The 19985-nt window shown below is 41.5% G+C and overlaps 1 protein-coding gene across 5 annotated transcripts in view; it reads right to left on the bottom strand.

The window, feature by feature from the left end:
* DAAM1 (dishevelled associated activator of morphogenesis 1) overlaps positions 1–19985 on the bottom strand; it is a 180701-nt gene that overhangs the window by 28824 nt on the left and 131892 nt on the right. For all 5 annotated transcript variants that reach the window (XM_055437065.2, XM_055437062.2, XM_055437064.2 and 2 more), the window contains exons 7-16: positions 19166–19276; positions 18944–19047; positions 17739–17805; positions 17399–17516; positions 16680–16818; positions 16336–16394; positions 13094–13281; positions 12315–12614; positions 11900–12007; positions 3961–4067 (exon numbers count right to left, since the gene is read on the bottom strand). In XM_055437065.2, coding sequence (XP_055293040.1) covers positions 3961–4067; positions 11900–12007; positions 12315–12614; positions 13094–13281; positions 16336–16394; positions 16680–16818; positions 17399–17516; positions 17739–17805; positions 18944–19047; positions 19166–19276 — 1301 coding nt within the window. The remainder of the gene's footprint in view (positions 1–3960; positions 4068–11899; positions 12008–12314; positions 12615–13093; positions 13282–16335; positions 16395–16679; positions 16819–17398; positions 17517–17738; positions 17806–18943; positions 19048–19165; positions 19277–19985) is intronic.

Here is a 19985-nt window from a genome sequence, read left to right on the forward strand (position 1 = left end):
TCATCTGTCATCCACTGAATGAGCCGCTAATCTCTGTAATTGAAGGACCCTACTAATTCTAAACTTTTAATGGCTTTGAGAGCTTGGCAGTGTTCTGGGGTGCAGGAGGGTGGCAACTTGTGAGACACCCACTTCAACTTGCTACGCAAGGCAGGAAACAAACTGGCCATTTAAAACCGGTATTTAACTCCACCTTGCTCCACTCAAGTATTTAAAAAATTCGCCAAGAGACCTGGAACATCCAGGCGCAATTAAACTACTAAGTTAAGGATGGGTGGCTAGATCAGCCTGAGCTCTGTTTCAGTGGATTTAAGCCAAATCTCTCCACTTTAAAGTAGCTCTTTGTGGTTTACTGCACCCTAGCTGTCATGTTACATGAGCATTTGGAAAGAAAAAAAAAGAATGGCAGAACACTTCATAAAAGTGTATTTTAGGTGGGTTCATTTTGCAATATAAACCAGCTTCCGAGATTCTTATTTTTTTGTTTTTCTTTTTGAAAGGAGAGGAGACGTATGTTTAGGGAATAAAGCCGAGGGAATTTTAAGTTGCCACATGTCACCTATACACACACAGCAGAGATGCTGGCTGACTCTGCCGGGGGCCTGAGGAACAGTTCTCCGGCATACCATGTCCATGCCACTCACTTCTCAGGTCTGTGACAGGTAGGATTTGTGGTGGCCTGAAGCACCCCACCTTCCAGACAGCCTCTTTCTGGGTGATGGGAGACCTTGGCCTCTCACGCTATGAGCACATGCACTTTCTCCACTGCTTGAACCCTATGATAAGGTGGGCTTTCCTTCCAGAGTTGACCTTTTTGGCTCCAGGTGAGGCTGTGGAACCTACGCCTGGCCAAATGGTCCATAAACTTCTGCAGTGTGTGGGTAAGGAAGAGTTTTTAAAGATAACCAAACACTGCAGACATGTGCATATTACAATACCGCCCATAGACTATGCCACGGGCTTTTGCTGTGGTGGAGTTTGGTATAATGACTGCATTGCTAGAAGTTAAATTCCCGGTCAGCAAGATAAGACACAGAAAGACGGTCTCCAGACTTTGGGAATGCAATAAGCAGAAAAGAAGAAAGGCAGTAAGTGTGGAAAGGTAGGAGATCTTGACATCAGCTTGGAAACACTCCTACTCGTCCCCAGGCACAAAGTCAGCCTCCAAATGCTAGCGACAGTTTCTCTCTCCAGTCCGTCCCTCATCAGGTCTTAGCTGAGCAACAAAAAGAGCTTCCTGTCTGATGGCAGCCTGTGCCTTCGGCTCTTGACCCCTTCCAACCTATCCTGCAAGCCCATGAGATCGAACTCAAAACCTTACTGAGACAGTGCTCTTCTCTGGAGCAAAAGGCTCTGGATCCCCTGGGAATATAATCGGGCCACTGACTGAGCAGCTGCCACATGCAGGCACTCTGTTGGTGCTTCTCACACGCCGGGTTCTCATTCTTACAAACCTACCACTTTCATTACCTCCATTCTATAGACTGACTCTGGGTGGACTCAGGCTGTTACAAAAGCACCAGACCTGGATCTCAGATGCTCCTGCCTGACCTAATTTAATCCAAGTGAGAGACTGCAACCACAGAGCTCTCTCTACAGCTCTGCTTGAATGCTCGCCACCTCCCTGCACCACCCCCCAGCTGCCTTTGCTCTGGCCGTACCCTGGGAACTGCCTCCCACTCGCGGCCCACTTTCTCAGGAAAACCCTGCTGCTGTCCCCTCTCTCCCTTGGCTGGGCTCCCCATCTCCTTCCTGCCAGACCAGTCTAAGGCCTGCACTGTTCACAAGTCATCTTGTCTGTGGCATTTTTCTTCTCCAATTAGCCACGTGCTGCCAAAGGCAACAGTGCAATCGTAAGTCTTGGGACATCCTACAGCATCCAGCACAGTGCCAGGCAATTAAACACTCCAAAGTGACAATCTAAGACAAAAAGAATCAAAGCATCAAAAGCATCTTTCCCATCCTTGAAGCCCCTTGCTCCTTTTGTGTGTAGTCATGCATCGCCGATGAAGAGGAGGAGTGAAAGCAAGGTAAATTGCTGAGTGGTTAAACAACTAAATAAAAAACAAATTAGTTCTACTTCATTTTTTTTACCTTTAGCTGTCCTGTGCTTTCCTGAAGAGAGAGTAAAACTATTGAGCACTGAGCGGAAAAGCATGCAGTCCTGACTCCTCTGTGGCACAGAAGGTTTTAGACCCTGATCAATAAGGCCCAATTACCATAAGGGTATCTCAAAATCAGCTTGTTACACATAATACATTTTCAATGTTATGTGCTCACTGTAATATTTATTCATTAAATTGGATATTAACAGATAATTTAATAGACATAAGACAAGTTCTTAGAATAGTCTCCTAAAGAGTTTAGGTATATTCACATTCTAAGTCACCTTAGCCTTTGACATTTTTGATGTAACAAGGGAATGATGTACGACAAATATGAAACAATCCCTCCAGTAATGGGATGGGAAATTTGCCAGAAAGAGTTGTAATCTTATCTATAACTAGTGTAATTACCCTCGGTGGCATCTTGTACTGAGAATGATCTGTCTATGAGGAACTGGGTCACAGGTAGAGCTCAAATACTATAAAAATTCAGAGTGACGGCTCTCTTTGCCAAGTTGTTTTTTTAAAGGGCTCTTCTATACCGCAAAAGCACAAAATAGAGGGGGAAGTTCTAGGGTTTAAAAAAAGACTCTCTCTAAATTTTCATTTAATTTTGCTATTAAGTAAAAATGTTACTTGTAAAAAGAAGTTGTAACAAAACAAATTGTACAGTCTATAGAAAAAATGTATGCAGACCTTCAAAACTATCTTCAATAGTGTCTTCCTGAACACAAGTGGGGATAAAAACACGGCCTGGCCTTTTACACAGCTTCTAGCCAGAGGGAGAAAACTAAGTGCTAATACAATGTTTCACATTACGTTACTAGCTGTATTAAAACTCAGGGGGGTCTTACCAAGCTTCAGTTTCTCTGAAAGAAACATTTTCTCCCTGAAGTAATATACATCTGGCTATCAATCAAACTTCTATGCTGCAAACCAAGCTGCAGTGCTTTGTGTTAAATTTACTCTAAGACTGTGTGAAAAATAAGAACTACTACTTTCCATTTTCACTATTCCTGAAAAACAAGTCACCTTGCGTCAGCCTCCATACAGATTCAACATTCTTTCCAGAGTGTAACCAATGTGACTTAGACTGTACAGAATGCCCCAAACTTCAGGGTTCTTTACATTTTCCTTCGCCTCGTCAATATTAGGTATCTCTGCCTAATGTAAAAGTCCTTTTTAGAGAAAAGATTCAGAAAAGCTACTTGAAATGCCCAAGACCAGCTGACACATTCCCTGAAGCTATTTATAATCGGATTCCAGGCTCCCAAATTTCCTTTCTTTTTTTCAAGCTCTAGGACCATGATGGTTCATCAATTATGAAAAATACTTTTGAACAGGGCTGAAATGGATAAATCAGCATTTTACTGAGGTTTGTCGACATACTTCTAGTCATAAAAATGTTCACAAAGAACATGAAATAATATAGCCTGAAGTATAAAAGGGTGACTTAAGAAGCAAAATGAAACAAAGAGGCTTCATGTGGGTGCTGAGACTGTGACAGTGTTACTTCAATAGCCAAAGTATTAATAGCTCTAAAGCCAAGAAGTATAAATAACAGTAAAGTCCCTTTTACAGGCTCTCTGGGAAAACCAAGCAAAACATTGATTTGAGATGGTCTGCTTTTTAAAATTTAGGAGTCTGTGGAAATTAAACCCTAAGAAAGTAGGCACCAGCTCTGACATATTCCATGAGGGAAAGTAAACAGTAAGAGTCCTCTTCACCTTGGACAGAAGAAATCTGGAGAGCTGACCCTCAGTCCAGGTAAAAGAACGAGTCCAACCACGTGGTTTGGGGCCACATGATAGAAAAGCTGGTCCTACCAGAAATGTTGAGACAACACGAACAATACCTCGAGAGAAGGATGTTGCAATTCTGAGCTCTCCGACCATCAATCACCGAAAGCTCTCTGACTTTAAGTTTGGAGCCCAGTGTGTCATCAATGGCATCTGCTTCTTTCTATAAAGAGCAGGAAAGAAATCCGTCAAAGTCAAACAGGGACATTCCAACTTCAGACACACAGTTTTCCTTTATATTTGCTGTTTACACGTACACACGCACACACGCACAGCTGAGATGGTGAGGGGAATGGAGGGGGGGTGGTGGGACTGAAACAAAAGCTAAAATCTAGTTGACAAAGGAAAATAACAAGAAAAGCTGACCACCCACATTTGAAAAAGCGTTATCTGGAAGAACAAAGTGCTTCTAAGTTGAAGATGCATAAATTATCAATGAACACTACCCTTCTTTTGTCCCCCAAATCCCAATGGAGAGCAGACAGAAGGACTGTCACTATGAATCAAGCTCAGCTGAGGCGTGCCGCTGCCGGTGCAGCCAATTGCAGGGCGCATTCACCCCAGAACCATTTGCATCCTGAATACTCAGAAAGCTGAACAATAAAACCTCCCAAACATCTTCATGTGCAATAAGAAGCTCCCAGGCCCAGATGGCACCTTTCATTACCCTGGAGCCTGATGGACAACAGGGAGTGCGCAGTTCAAGGCATTAGTTCAATTTACTTCAATTAACAATAAAACACTACTTGCACACTCTGCTGCTGTATAGACAGTTGTAAGCAAGGAGGGCCATAATTCATGGTGGAAAAGGCATAAGGCAATTATACATACAATACCTTTTGAGTAAACAGAGCGTCAAGGTAAAAAACAGACTGATTTGATATACAGCGAGCCTGATTTTATGAAAGGTCAAGATCAATTTAAAAAATATATCATGGCATTTAAAAAACGTAAGGAAACCAAACAGTTCTGGAACTGGATAATGGTTTAGGAAACAAAGGCAATATGGAGTCTATATTAAGAGCCAACACATGACCAAACTTTATTTCATATTGTGCAGAGATTTCAGGCATACCTCTAAATATTCAGGGAAGAGTTGAAACCCAATGTGGAATTAACTAGATATTGCATTACCCTATCAGAAAAAAAAAACAGGAAAACCAGACATTTTGAGCTATAGTGAGCCAAGGAGTTACATTAGGCAAGGTGGGGGTTTTAGCTCACTTACCTGCTTGGAGTTACTGTTCACAAAGAAATCCTACAGCCATGGCAGAGGCATGGAAAAGGCAAATAAGATACATGCAGTTCAGAAATCATAGCAACACACAGGAGAGTCAAGGAAATGAGTGACACTGGGTAAGAGGTAATTTATGCCTCAGGAGCAGCAACGAGAGTTGATGAAGATGAGAGTCTGGCTGAAGATGCACTGATAAGCAGGGTACTAATAAGCATTCAGGTTTAAGAGAGAAGATAGCAGGTGCTATACACAATTTTCAATAGTGGCAAATCAAATTCAGATACGAAAGGACTTAAAACATCCCCAAAAGAGTTCAAGTTGGGGAAGGAAAAAAAATCCTCTTTGAAAGGACCATTGGGCTCCATGTATTTAACATGACAGTTGAAGCAGAAAATATGGATCAATTCCATCAACTTGAGGAAACTACTACCAGAAAAAAAAAAATTTTTTTTGGAGTGGATAGAATAATCTTCTGTCTTCTTGTGTCATGAGGAAGAATGAAGAAAAGAAAAAAGGCAAGTTCAACAACATAGGTCAGTAAAACCAACCCTCAGTACTGCTTGAAAGTCCAAACAATGCATGTGCGTGCTCTGGGAGGTATGAGGAAAAAGAATTTCCAATTAAGAGACAATAAGTGATTCATGGGCTAGAGTCATTGGTGGTCCTGTCCCCACTGCCTCAGGACTGTTGTTCATGAGACAAGGGCAACAGTCTTTGTTTAAAATAGTTCACAGAAAAGATTTGGAGTGAAGAAGGGAAAGAGGAAGAGGTAGTTCACATGTTATGAGAAAGTCAAAGCTTTCTTTGCATATTTTTGCCATGATGGCATGAATAAAGCTTCGGTGTGCAAAATACACCCCAGCTTTCAGGCCAACTACTTGCACAACCAGCATTTACTCAGCAGATTCCTGAAGGCCTCACTGGTCCCGGCAGCACTGCCAAGGCCAGTTTCACACAGATGAGCTGTTTCACATCATTCTTCGAATGGGAAACAACACGTATCCTCCCCTGCCTCCACCCATACAAGGAGGGATTACTTTTCTGGAATGGCATTTAAAAAAATAAATCGATAACCACACGAAACCTTTCTTTCCTCTGATGTCACAGTTTTATTTTGTCCCTGTTGTAACTGTCAAGTTTTTTTACCCTGAAACTCTTCAGGACTCTTTCCCTATAAAAGCAGTTTCTCTTTTCAAGAGCAGAAAAAACTCTAGTGTAGTGAACTCCATGAGGTCATCTTACTCTGCTTTTCATTCTGAAAGAGACAAGTTGCAAGCTGGATTTAGACACCACTCTCCCTGTCTGGCTTTCAAAGAAGAAACTTGTATGAAGGCCTCTGTAACGCATTCTCCCCAAGTTCCCAATGTCAAGAAATTAAGACCTCTGACCTCTACTGTAGTGGGCTACAGAACCAGGCCTCTAGCATTTGTGAGGGATGTGACTTGGAGCTGTTTCACTATCTGTACAATGAAGTAAACAACTGGATTACTATTGTGAGGATAAAATGTGATACTGAAGATACGGTATTTTGTACAATACCTGTCGCATATTTATGAGCTCAACACTTGGAAGCTCTCATACATTACAATTATTTTACCTTTCAAGAAAATGATCAAGTCCATTTCTTTGCCTATTGCTCTGCTTCTCAGTTGAGCTGAAGCAGTTGGTCAAGATCTCCTGTATATAACCAGCAGCAGCGCTAAGTGTAACAGTTAATAGCAAAGTAATTTATCTTATCTTTTGCAGGGTGAGGATGAGGAATGCCATGTGAGAGTTTGGCTAATTGGAGGTCTTGAGATTCCCCCTTTTTAAGAGTCCTTTAATCATCACATTGTAAATAAAATCACAAAGTTTCTTAGATGGAAAATGTTAAAAATAATTATGCTTCCAGGCTTATTTCAAATAAGTTAATATCCTCTTTGAAACTAAATGATTCACTAATAGGTTTGGGCCAAACATGACAGGACTGTCTACATTTGGCTCCACCTAACAGGATGCCTGATTTTTCCAGATGATTTTTGGTATAGGGATTAGGATTTGGAAAATAAATAGGAAATTGGAGCTTATATTTTCAGGAACCAGTGCTGCTAAATTCCTATAGATAGGGTTTCACCATGTAATAATGACTCACCATTTTATAGACAAAGACAACTTTTACATGAATGGTTCTTAATCTTTTTGAGGTTGAGATACCTTTGTAATTCTGATAAAAGCTAGAGATCCCTCTCCAGAGAAATGCATGCACTAATATTTAAATAAAACGCTGCATTTGATTAACTCTTGCCATGTTGTCCAGCTATAGAACCTCTACCTTCTACTGTGGAACTAAGAAAAACCACTATTTACAGTTTTTAACCTTCTGCCGTCATGTGCCATAGCTAAAGATCAAGTTTATTGAACCAATGTCCTAAATCATATAATTGTTCAATGTTAGAAACCAGATATACAGAATAACAAAAAAATGTAAAAAGAATATAAAAGGAAATTTCTTTGCCCATCCATAAGATAAATTAGAAGATACCACAGAATATTCCAAATGGGATCCCAAGAATGACCCCAACAACTTGTATATTACATGTTAGCAGGAGAATCAGATTCTAAGCCTGCTGCTGCTGCTGCTAAGTCACTTCAGTCGTGTCCGACTCTGTGTGACCCCATAGACGGAAGCCCACCAGGCTCCCCCTTCCCTGGGATTCTCCAGGCAAGAACACTGGAGTGGGTTGCCATTTCCTTCTCCAATGTGTGAAAGTGAAAAGTGAAAGTAAAGTCGCTCAGTCGTGTCTGATCCTTAGCAACCCCACGGACTGCAGCCTACCAGGCTCCTCCACCCATGGGATTTTCTAGGCAAGAGTGCTGGAGTGGCTTGCCATTGCCTTCCTCGGATTCTAAGCCTAGGAGAGTGGTTATCTTTGTTCTCTGTCAGAGCAGAGAGGCTTTGAAATACTATGTGCTGATAATAGAACTATAAAGAAGGGGTGTCCCCAGGCAGAGTGAAGAAGAGGAATGGAGATAGCCAGTTACTCATTTGCTGTGACAAAAATACATGTTCCTTGAGATGTAGTAACTTCAGTTCATTTTCACTCTACCAACTGCATAGATAGGGAGAATGAATTTATAACATCTCAAGATGAAAATTTCCCACAAAACGAAGATAAATAGTTCAAATGTATCTGAAATAGTGCTAATATGCAATGTGCTACATTATGTGTTAAAATAAGTCTTCTGTGGCTGGCTTAGAAATCATGTATAATATAGTTTCAGTGAGGAAAAGAGGTTCTGAGATTTAGGACATTGACTTTTAAATGAACTTCTGGAATGTGAGCAGGGGAATAACTGCATGCTATTAAATTCCATTTCGTGTGGCACATAAGCTTACATATTCAGTTCTGCACACTTTTGATATCCACACTGGAAAAAAAAAAACCTGAATAGAAATGGTCTTGTTCTTAAAACTGGAGTTAGTTCAGTTCAGTCGCTCAGTCGTGTCCGATTCTTTGCGACCCCATGAATCACAGCACGCCAGGCCTCCCTGTCCATCACCAACTCCGACAGTATAAATATCTGTTCAGTTTTTAATGACTCAATTATTTCTCATATCAACAGGGCATATCTTGTGTGTGTGTGTGTACATTTATTTATATAAAATCTCTCTTAAATGTCATTAGTCAGGGTTAACCTAAATTATAATAACCTGAAGCTTAAAATTTTTTTTCAAAATCTTACTCTGAGTAGCGTTCCTGTTACAGGCACACAGACAATGGTATTCATGTATTCTTTGCCTCTGAGAAATTTACTTGGTCACACAACTGGCTGAAATCCTGAGAGTTTGGTCAGGGTTATATAACTCTGGAGGGAAGAAAGAGAAGATATCACAGAAAAAAAAAAAAAAAGGTTCCCAGTATTCATTTGGGAGTAGAAAAGAGAGCAGTTCCAGTGTGATAACAATTATACACAGCATTGCCAAGATTAAAATGAAAATGCATAGGTTTTTGACACTGCCATTAGTTACAAGACTAGGGGACATAATGACAGAAACCCTGTTTCCTTTACCCTGTGCTCCTAACTAGACTGCTTTCATCTTTCAATTTTCTGTCTTTCAACATTCAATAAATTCAATGGAATGGTTGAAATTATCTTCATTTGGGAAACACATTTATGGTTTAAAAATTCTCTTCTCACATTCTTATACCAAGAGGAGAAACATAACTTGAATCAGCTGAGCAAGTGTACTGAAAATTTTCTCCAGGAAGCACTCTTGGAAATGTCACAAATGATTCTACTTACCAGTCTACGACTTAGTGTTAACTGCAACTGAAATGTTCTGGTCTAGCCTGACTGGCAGGACTACTGATTACTTAAACAGCAATTGGTTGCTAGGAGACAATTACCCAATTGCTAGGCTTTCTGCAACCCTGTCTCTTGGAGCTCTTGAGAGCTGTCCACATATTTGTCCCAGAGCATTTTGGCAGCATCCTTCTGCACCTTCTGCTGAAAGGCAGTTAATTATGAGTCTTGTAAACTTGGGTCTTTCAACCACCTGCCTTCACAGTAAATGCGATCCACAAGCTCAGACTTGAATAGCATCATTTGAAATAGATGCTGTTTTCTCTTCCTTTTATTTACTTCTCTAAGTTCCCAAACCTTCATCTTGCTGCTGCTGCTAAGTCACTTTAGTCGTGTCCGACTCTGTGTGACCCCATGGACGTAGCCCACCAGGCTCCTCCATCCATGGGATTTTCCAGGCAAGAGTACTGGAGTAGGTGCCATTGCCTTCTCCGAAACCTTCATCTTAAGCAACCAGAATGGACCAGTATTAATGACTGAAACTGAAGTAGGGAATCAATGGAATGTGCGATGAGGTCAGAAGATTATTTGAATCTACTGGAACCCGGCTAAAGGGTCCTAAAAAGCCCAGAATAAACCTTCCTGGGATAGCAGAGAGAGGGTGTGTGTGAGAGAGTGGAAGAGGCCTGTTGTGACCATTCTGCAGTGAGTCTGGTGCAAGCACCTGCCATGCAAGAGCTCTCAACACATCCTTCGTTTGTCCCTTGAAAGATAAGGTATCTTGCTTTCAACTGGACAATGTCCTATCTTCTTTTTCTTCATTTTCCTTTATTTGGCATGTATGACATTGCACAAATTTGCCTTCATGCTTTTGTGGGGGCCAGGCTGAGAGCTCCTATTTTGAAGTCATGCTGTCATGGCAGGCAACCACCTGCATTTTTATACTTTATTAAAATAGCAGAAAGGATCCCACAAGGTGTTCCCTCACTTAAGGGAAAATGTTCTAGCTAAAAGACATACTACTTTTCCTTCTCAATTTTAGTTTCATCAAAGGCCATTTTGAGAAAGAAAACCCTCAGATGTCGTTTCTCTCCAGTCCCAGTCCCTGCTCTCCCTCAGGGCGTGGCAGTTCTGTTCTGAGACACTCTTTCTTGGGAACCAGGCCAAGCCTCAGCAGACTAGGAAGTCTGCTGCTTGTCTGAGGATGCTCCACCCTGGGCGTGGTTCACGCAGGCGTAAGGGCCTCCCAGTAAAGCCTGAGGAAAGCCCCTGCACAGACGCCTGGCCTCTGCCTCTTCCTGTTCAAGACACAGTCTATGCTCCTCCTCAGCCTTTCTCTCCCCAAGTCACTCTTAGAGATTTTTCCTTATGCCCTGGGACTCACGTTTCCCCTTCCCAGATCTCCCATTGACTAAGGCCACACTCCACCTTTTCCTTGTTTTTCTGAGACTCTTGGCACCAAGCCACTTGGTTGTGAACTCTACTAAGATGCCCCCTCGAGGAGTGAGAGGTGCCACACAGATGTGACCAGGGCTCATGAAGTGACACTGTCTACTCAGCCACATCAAATCGCACGTTCTCACAACTACCACATTGCTCACTTTTCAGAAGCGCCTCGGGTTCTGTTTGTCCCACTGCCATCTCCACAGTTGCTCAACCTTCATGGCCCCACTTCTGAATTGATCATGTTCCTGACAGAGTAAAAACATCCCCCTAGGTTCCATCAAGCTGCCGACTTACAGTCACTTCCCATCTCCCAGACTTTTGAAGACTCCTTCTACTCAACAGCCCTATCACAATGTCCTACTGTACAGCACAGGGAGCATATTCAATACCCTGTTGCAAACCATAATGGAAAAGAATATGAAAAAGAATAAATGAGTCACTCTGCTGTATAGTAGAAATAAAACACAACATTGTTTAAAAAAAACCAAAAAAACACAAAAATGTCCTAAAAATAAAAAAGGCAGTCCACTTCTGATAATAACCCCTTGAGATACATATGTATAACTAAAACAGCTTCAGAAATGAACACTGGGAGGTAACACTACAAGTTAGGTAATTCTTCTACTAATATCTTCACCTGGTGACCCCTTTGACTGAGCACAAGTGACAAGACCATGAAGACTCCTTCCACCAATGGAGACAAGGTTGTAGACAGACACCAGAGTATGATTCTCTCCAACAAGGAGCTTGAATGCCTTCAACATGTACACACATGCACACGGGCAAGCACACACACACACGTGCATGCACACACATGCACATGGGCATGTACACACACGCACACGCACCTAGTCACACATGCAGACCCAAGTGTTACGCTATTTGCAGGAATATTTCAGGGTAGACCAAACGGCCTAGACTTACGATGCCCATCACAGTATGGTTAAGGCAGATGGCCCAGAGATCATGCACAAGAACATGAGCTTCTTAACTGTTTTAGCATCTGGAGGGCACAAGCTCTTTCTTACCTGTTGTCTTTGATAAGCAGAGAAAGTTCTTTCCAGGTCTTCAAGATCCAGAACTTTGAAGACTTTTGTATCATCAATTTCGGTCCATACTGTTCCTTCCAGTTTGTTCTGTAAACATCAAGTTAATAAGTGCTGGGGTTTATAGTTAGACACAAAAAGAACAGATGCAGTTATTTTTTTAAAAAGTGCTGCTCTCCCAAATTTTTTGCTTACCAGATGCTCAGAATGAGCTGGCTTTAAATAACATGTCATTTATTTCAGAAGCTTTATCACTTAAATATCTGAGCTAGTGAGAACCCCAACTCTATGTGAGAAAATGAAACCACTGGAGAGCCAGGGCTGTCTCCCTGTCAGGGACAACACGGTAGGCTGCTAATGCTGTCCATGAGATGGCAAATGTGAACAAATGGCTTACCTCAGGCAGCTTAGACCAGTTGAAGGATTTCAGGGCATTTGTGGGCTGAGGAATGTTCTTCTTCTTGAGTGCCAGACCCAGGGGGGCACCAGGAGGTGGCATGATTCCCCCCAAGGGAGGAGGCCCTGGGGGAGGCGGGGGGCCTCCTGGGGGGAGGGGAGGAGGCGGAGGAGGAACCATCCCACCTGGCAGAGGTGGGGGTGGTGGGGGAGGGAGGAGAGACCCTGGCACAGAGGAAGGAAAGGGTCCCCCGGGGGCTCCAGGTGAGGGTACACCTGGGAGTGAAGCGCAGACAGCTCTCTGAAAAATAAAAATAGGAAAAGGCAAGATTAACGGGAGAAGTAAATTCATCAGACCATTTTGAGAGTCTGAAACTCTGCCTAACATGTATGTTATAGAGAAATTCACACATCCGAGATTGTGGGCTTTAAGGGGCAGTTGAGTCGAATGGACTTGTACATGGTGCTCTACGTCTCTCACTACTGGTACCATCCTCCAGTTTGGTTTTCATGATAACAAGTTTCCATTTTAAGAAGCTAATGTGATTTCCTCACTCTTATGAGAGGATCTGCATTGGAGATCGAACACCCCCAACCATCTCTGCTAATGTGCAGGGTCAGCAGAGGTAGGAGGCTGTTCAGCCACTGTGATGGGTCAGGTGAAGGCTCAGGCTCTCTTCCTGCCCACAGAGATGGCTACTTAAGGACGGGGCTCCGGGCTGAGTGGGGCATCTGCAGTTGCCCAGTCATGGAGGCCTGGCCCTGGGCCGGTGAACTTACCCTGCTGAGCTCATGCAGCTGGGCCGTGAGGTCTGCCACCTGCTGCTTCACTTGCTTGTGCTCGGTGGTCTCTTTTTCCAGTTTCTCTTTCATTTTATTTAAGGTCTGCATCATCTCTTCCTTCTCCTGGGTCTTGGCATCACATTCTCGCTCTTTCTTTTCCAATTTCTGTTGTAACTCATTGTGCTCTACACAGGAAAACAACTGGACATGAAAATGGTGTACTCTTCAAAGCTGAAGCACTTTATTCCAAACAGAAAATTGATCGAGGTTGACCAGGAGGCTCTTTATTAGGCAAATATCATTCCTCTTCTCCATCGAAGGGAGCAACTCATGGGCTCAATGGTGCTCGTGCTTGGAGGGGGCTTTGGATGAACAACTTTATCAACTACATCTGTAAAAGGTGGAAGAGGCCCTCCAGTCACAGTGTCAAAGAGGGGACATAAGCATGGGCAACTATCTGTGGAGGTGAACATTGCCTGCTTGGTATTTAATTCAGAATCCTGTCCTAGAAATGGCCCTTTAGTCACACTATGAAAAGTGACTATTAACAGGACTTCTTTTCGCAACTTAAATATGGGAATAAGAGAAGGCCAGTGTTCATTAGCTGGGTTTGCTGGCTCAGGTCCAACTAGTGGAGGGGCAGAAAGGGAGGATCCTGCTCTGGGAGGAAGTGCAGCTGCCAGACCCAGGGTTTGTCCCAACGTGAAGCCATTGCTCCCACTCCCCTCGAGGGCCCCTTGGACTTGAAGTGCTGTATGCTCCGGCGTAACAATTATAAAAATTTGGGAGGGCAAATTTTATCATCTCAGCATTAGACACCATCAGGGCAGGATTACCTGCTGAGCATGAGAACCGTAAGAGAAGAAAAATTTTAGCTCTTAGCTGTGGTTCCACTGACTCCCCCAATCCTGCTATAATGGAACAATGCATCCCATTTCGCATAATGTTTGCTTATGCTGCCAACATACCTGCTGACTCTAGCACTGACAAGAGTGATGCTCTTTGGAAAAGAGGACTAATGAGGTTTAGGCTGCACATTTTTATTTCAAATACTTGGTTCCAACCCCTAATCTTTTTATATCAATAAACCCACTAGAGATAGAACCCACTGGGAAAGAGCGATACAGAGTTGGGCTCTGTTTCTGAATTTGATAACACATTTAAATACTTGCTTTCTGTCTCTTACTTTCTCTCTTCTGAGTCCTCCAAAGTCAGAGTTTGCAGAGAAGGGTTCAAGTCACTAAACTCCTTGGATTTTACCAGCCTTGGAGTTAAGATAACCATCAACCTACGTCTACCACTCTACTGATGCTTCCCCGACTTCTTCAGCAACATCTAAAAACTACCCCACTGCATCTCCCTTTCCTTCTTCTATCTCAATTTCATTCCTCTTTGACAACTGTTTAAGACCTGATTTCCTATCACTGGTCATTAGCCTTTGACAAATCTGACCAAGCCTCAGAACCTCTTGAGAGACTTTAACATTTCAGAACCCCCAGATCCCATCCCAGGAGTCTATTCTATAGATAAGGGACAGGGCTTAGGAACTTTCCTCTGACTGACCTCGGCCATTTCCTCTAGTACCACTTCAACTGCCTAAATCCTACAAAACATTCTACCATTTATTGGTGGTGGTTTAATTGCTAAGTCATGTCCAAGTCTTCAGATGCCATGGACAGTAGCCAGCCAGGCACCTCTGTCCATGGAATTTTCCAGGCAAGAATACTGGAGTCAGTTGTCATTTCCTTCTCCAGGGGATCTTCCTGACCCAGAGATCAAACCCATGTCTCCTGCATTGTAAGTGTATGCTTTACTGCAGAGTCATCAGGGAAGCCCTCTACCATTTATTAGGCAAGTAATAAATGCCAGGCTCTATGCTAAAGTCCTTGTATTTTTCATTTAATCTTCACAACAACCCTATTAGGTTCAAGCTTGACTTTGCAGAGACAGACTGAAGGAGTAAAGGACTTAGCCTACTCACATACCAGTCAGGGGCAGACTGAGACTCAGATCCAGAGTCCAGTATAGCACCTGACCTGCAGCCATTCAGGACATTCCTGCTAGATGAATGACTCCCAAGCTTATGTCCTAAGTACTCTCTTCAACTCACACACCTGAGTGTCCAGGCTTCAGGGTATATACCCAAAACATCACTCTTTCATTGACCATCTTCTCTGGTGTAACTCTCTCTTTACCCTACAAGTTAGGGTAAACCAGTGTCTCTATTCTTTCTGTAGCAGTTTCTGGAATTAATTTATAAAAATGTATGTGCAACCTCACTTATTTAAGACCAATCTGAATTCATATGAGGAACCCATAATATAATAGAACTTCCTATTCTGTATTTTCCAGTACCAGTGGTGAGACTGCTTTTCTGCTCAATGGACAAAATGTGATATGAGGAAAGGAAATACTTCAGCACCTTGTGGACTAGCTTTTCAACACACTGAATACCGGGGCAAGTGCTATTGTATGTCACTGGTGTGAATGCATCACTTGGATAGGGAAAAGGAAGTCAGCATAATGTGTGCCAGCATAATGAAAGAGTAGTGGCCAGGAGTATGACTGTTTTCTCAATGAGTCCAACTTTAACTTGCTAATTTTGAAGGAGGAGAAAAGTTCCATCCATTCTGTGAGTTGTTGTCATGGTGATGGGCATGACCCCCAAGTTACTTGATGCTAAGTGTTGATATCAAAGACAAATTGAGACACTCATCAATAGCTGGCCTGTTAACATTTCATAACATGTACGTCTACAATGGTCAGTGATTTTCTGCACGATTTCTCTTTTTATAACTGGTGCCAAATTAAGGTCAAATGGAGAATTGGACTGCTGAAACCAAGTGGCTGGAACTTTTCTTTTAAAATTCTGGGTAATCCCTGGGTGTCCCTTATTATATTTCTTAAAATCCAGTGTGCTTTAAAAAGCAATTATAAGGAAGGTTGGCATGAACGGTAGCTAAGAAAATCTGAATTAATGAATACTGAACAGCACATGCTTAAAAAAATGCAGATGATTATAATAAAAGGATAAAATATTGAGGAATCAACATGACAACTAAGATAGTTTGATTTAAGAAAAACTAGGCACTGCCCTGAAGACATTATGGTGGGAAAAGGCTGTTTATTCACCAATGTCAATAAGAAGCATCAATGCAAATTTCTAAAATGTTCAGTAAGGAGAGCTGTTCAATAACCAGTAACACAACCCTTTTTCTTATCAGGACCTCATCATTTACCTTTTCTCATTTTTTCTGCTTGTTCTTTCCACTGCTTAACTTCATTTTCATTAACCAACCTGTATAACAGTTAAAGGAGCATTCATTACAAAAAGCACAAAAGACCGACTGCTAAATGCATGCTCTCTAGGTACAAAATTGTTTAACACAAAGCAAGTCCTCAGCATGCTTGAGACCCATTTTAAATCCAGAAGTTACACACATATATTACATGTATACATATAGGAACTCATATGTGACCTCCAGAACACTTTAGTTCTCCCAACTGCTATTTTGAAGTAAGATAAAACAAATGTCTTACATTGTTGCTGTTATCTCAAGGGCAGCAAAAAGAAGCAACTTACATCCTGACGACATTCTTGATATTAAAGTTTTCCAAAGGTGTGGAGTCAGGGTCTTGACCTTTGTCATTCTGAATAACTATTTGCTGTATAATTCTATCTAGGAGTAGCCAGTACTGAACTGTGTTGCCACTTCTCTTGTCTAAAAAAGAAAAGAACAGTGGAAATACTTCAAGTGGTTTCAAAACTTTAATGAATATTTTTCAACAGGGGTCACCCACCAGAGTCACAGAACCAGACAGATGTTTACTACCCTTCCCAAATATCTGGAAGGTACTTTTTATCCCCTTCTACATGTGTTGTAAGGCATATATTTATTTTTAAAATCAAAGGGAGGTATAATTCATTTTATTCTGAGAGCTTTATAACACCCCTTAAACTGTGCAACAACTTTGTTATGTACGACTCTGAGACCCCATGGACTGTAGCCCACCAGGCTCCTCTGTCCATGAGATTTCCCAGGCAAGAATACTGGAATGGGTTGCCATTTCCTTCTCCAGGGATCTTCTGATCCAGGGATCGAACCCGTGTCTCCTGCATCGGTAGGCCAGTTCTTTACCACTGAGCCACCAGGGAAGCCCGCAGACATACTGGGCTGTCACAAAAACCAGGGTTTGGAATCCCTGGTGTGCACTCAACCTAAGCCACACTGTTCAGATGACAGGAACCTCTGAACGATGTCCCAACATTCACAAACACATGTAAATCACAAACACACTCACAAGGCATTTGGAGGCAGTGATGCAAGATGGACATGAAGTGAGGGTAAGCTTCACTGTGGGTGAGCCTCTTCCTGGTCAGCTCAAACATCTGAGTAGCACTTTTTGTGTCTATGTGAACCTGTTTCATATAAAAAAGACATCTAAATCAAGCATTTAAGTTCTTCAATTCCTGCAAGGTAAGGTAAGCAAATCTAAGGCAAATAGAACCCAATCCAGCCACTTAGGTAGCAAAACAGAAAATGTGATTTTGCTCTTACATTACACAACTCTATGACACACATTACAGCAGGGAAATCAGTGAGCTTCTGAGTCAAAACAGAATAATTTTAAGTATACGTACCAGTTCAAATCTTTTGGCAAATTCTAGCTCATCTTCATTTCGGAGCATTTCAAAAAAATCTAAATGCCTGAAAGACAAAAGACAATTTACTAAAAGTATAACATCCTATAAACACAGGCACATAGGAATCAGGACATAAATAGTAAGACCTTTCCTAAAATTTCAGGGATATCTCTAAAAGAAGTATCACAACAGAATTAAAATGCCTTCCCTTAACTATGTGCTAAGGAAAAAAGACATCATGTATCTCAAATGATACAATTAAAAGAGACAAATCTAAAAGCCTAGGAGGCCTGGCATGTAGAAGACAATTCATAAAAGTTTACAACCCCAAAGCAACCAAATCCCGATTCTACTCACAGAATCTCTTCATGGAAAAATAAGTCCATATAAGTAACTTGCTTGACCACTGAATTAAAGATTACAAAGCAATGGTCATGCCTTTCACTTATTCCTATAAATATTTACTAAGCCCCTAACTATTGATACTGGGGATGATTAGTTCTGTGGAGACAAATACATGCAGGTAAAGGGAGCAGAGAATGATGGAGGTGCGGTAAGGTAAAGAATGTGAGCACAGCGACCGGAAAAGATCTCGCTGCGCAGGAACAAGCAATTTGGACATCTGTGGGACGATCTTTTAATGCTGAGGAAACAGCAGGTGCAAATGCCCTGAGGCAAGTCTACATGATCGTAGCATGGTGGAGTGCATGAATGAGGGAGAAGAGTGGTAGAAGGAAAGACCTGAAAACGTGCAGGGTATGTTAGAAATCGTAAAATTTGCAGACAAGCAAATGAACAGGGAAGTGGATATTAACATTCACAGACTATCTATCAAAGACACCATGTGATTCCACATGTTTTACAGTAACATTTCATAAGAGCCCTTAAAGACAGTGTGATCATCATCATCACCATTTCTTCAGGTATAGAAACAGTAAGGTTCACAAAAATCGAGTAACTTGATCAGAACACACAGCAAGTAGGCAGCAGCACTAGGATTTGGATTCCCATTTAATCTCAAAACCTACACTAAGTTCTCTACACAATCTGCTGCTTCTTTCATGGAGAAAGTCTTACTAATAAAAACATCATTACCTGCTCTAACATTCTGGTACAAGTTCCTTGGGTCACAAGTAGTTCACACTGGCACTACACACATGGAAAATACATGAACTATCTCCTGTTGTAACAGTGTGACTTACCTATCTAATGTTGAATTTTCATGTTCCCTTAATTTATCTATTACAGGTTGAATTCCCAACATCAGAAATTCATAGCGAAGATGAAGTCTAAAGTCCAAACTTTCCTGAAAGTAGAAGGGTGATGGAATACATTTTTAAGCTCTTTAGAGAACATACTTGCATTTTTTTAAAAAAATTATTCTTTAATAATATGTTTTAGATTGTGAAACAGAAGGCTCTTACCACTCCTGCGCCTTGGCTTAGCACTGCATTGATGAAGGACATGATGGCGGTCTTAAGACTCACTTCATCTCGATACCGCCCTGTGCTCTTGTCCAAGTCATTAATTAATGTCTACCAAGGATACAAATGTTAAAACAAAGGACTGAATAGTTACTACCTTACTCTCATTTTATTAATTTTTTGATACTCAGAAGTTAATTTTTAAAACCCTGTGTTGTGTCAAAATTACATCGATTCATAGAAAGCTACCTTTTTTTCTTAAGATTAGCCCTAAAAACTCTTTCAAAATTCTTACATCATATATGTTTATACATACATGTATACAAAGTATTAACACAAAAGGTTGTGCTTCGTTAATTTACCTTGCTTTTACTGAGTATAAAAAAGCGTGGTGACATAATCTCACTGTTTATATTGATCCTAAATCAAGACTGGCAATCTGTAAAATTTTCAGAGAACACCCATTTAGTAGATTGAAAAGTGTATTATATAATGTGTAGAAAGGAGGGAGGGCTACATTTTTAAATTCTTCCCTTCTCCACAAGGGATGTGTTCTAATATACCCAGTGGATGTCTGAAGCCGTGGGTAGTACTGAACCCTGTATATACTCCTATATAGACTTTGTTTTCCCTCCATTAACAGCTGGGTGGTGTATAAATTGTGGGTATTCTAGACAAAGGGATGATTCATATCCTGGGAGGGATGGAGCAGGATGGCATGAGATTTCATCATATTACTCACAACAGCTGCACAATTTAAAACTTATGAATTGTTTACTTCTAGAATTTTCCATTTAATACTTTCAAACAGTAGCCGATC

This window comes from Moschus berezovskii, chromosome 9 (genome assembly GCF_049115385.1).
Source record: "Moschus berezovskii isolate FMDL1 chromosome 9, NW_MosBer_1.0, whole genome shotgun sequence".
Taxonomy (NCBI): domain Eukaryota; kingdom Metazoa; phylum Chordata; class Mammalia; order Artiodactyla; family Moschidae; genus Moschus; species Moschus berezovskii.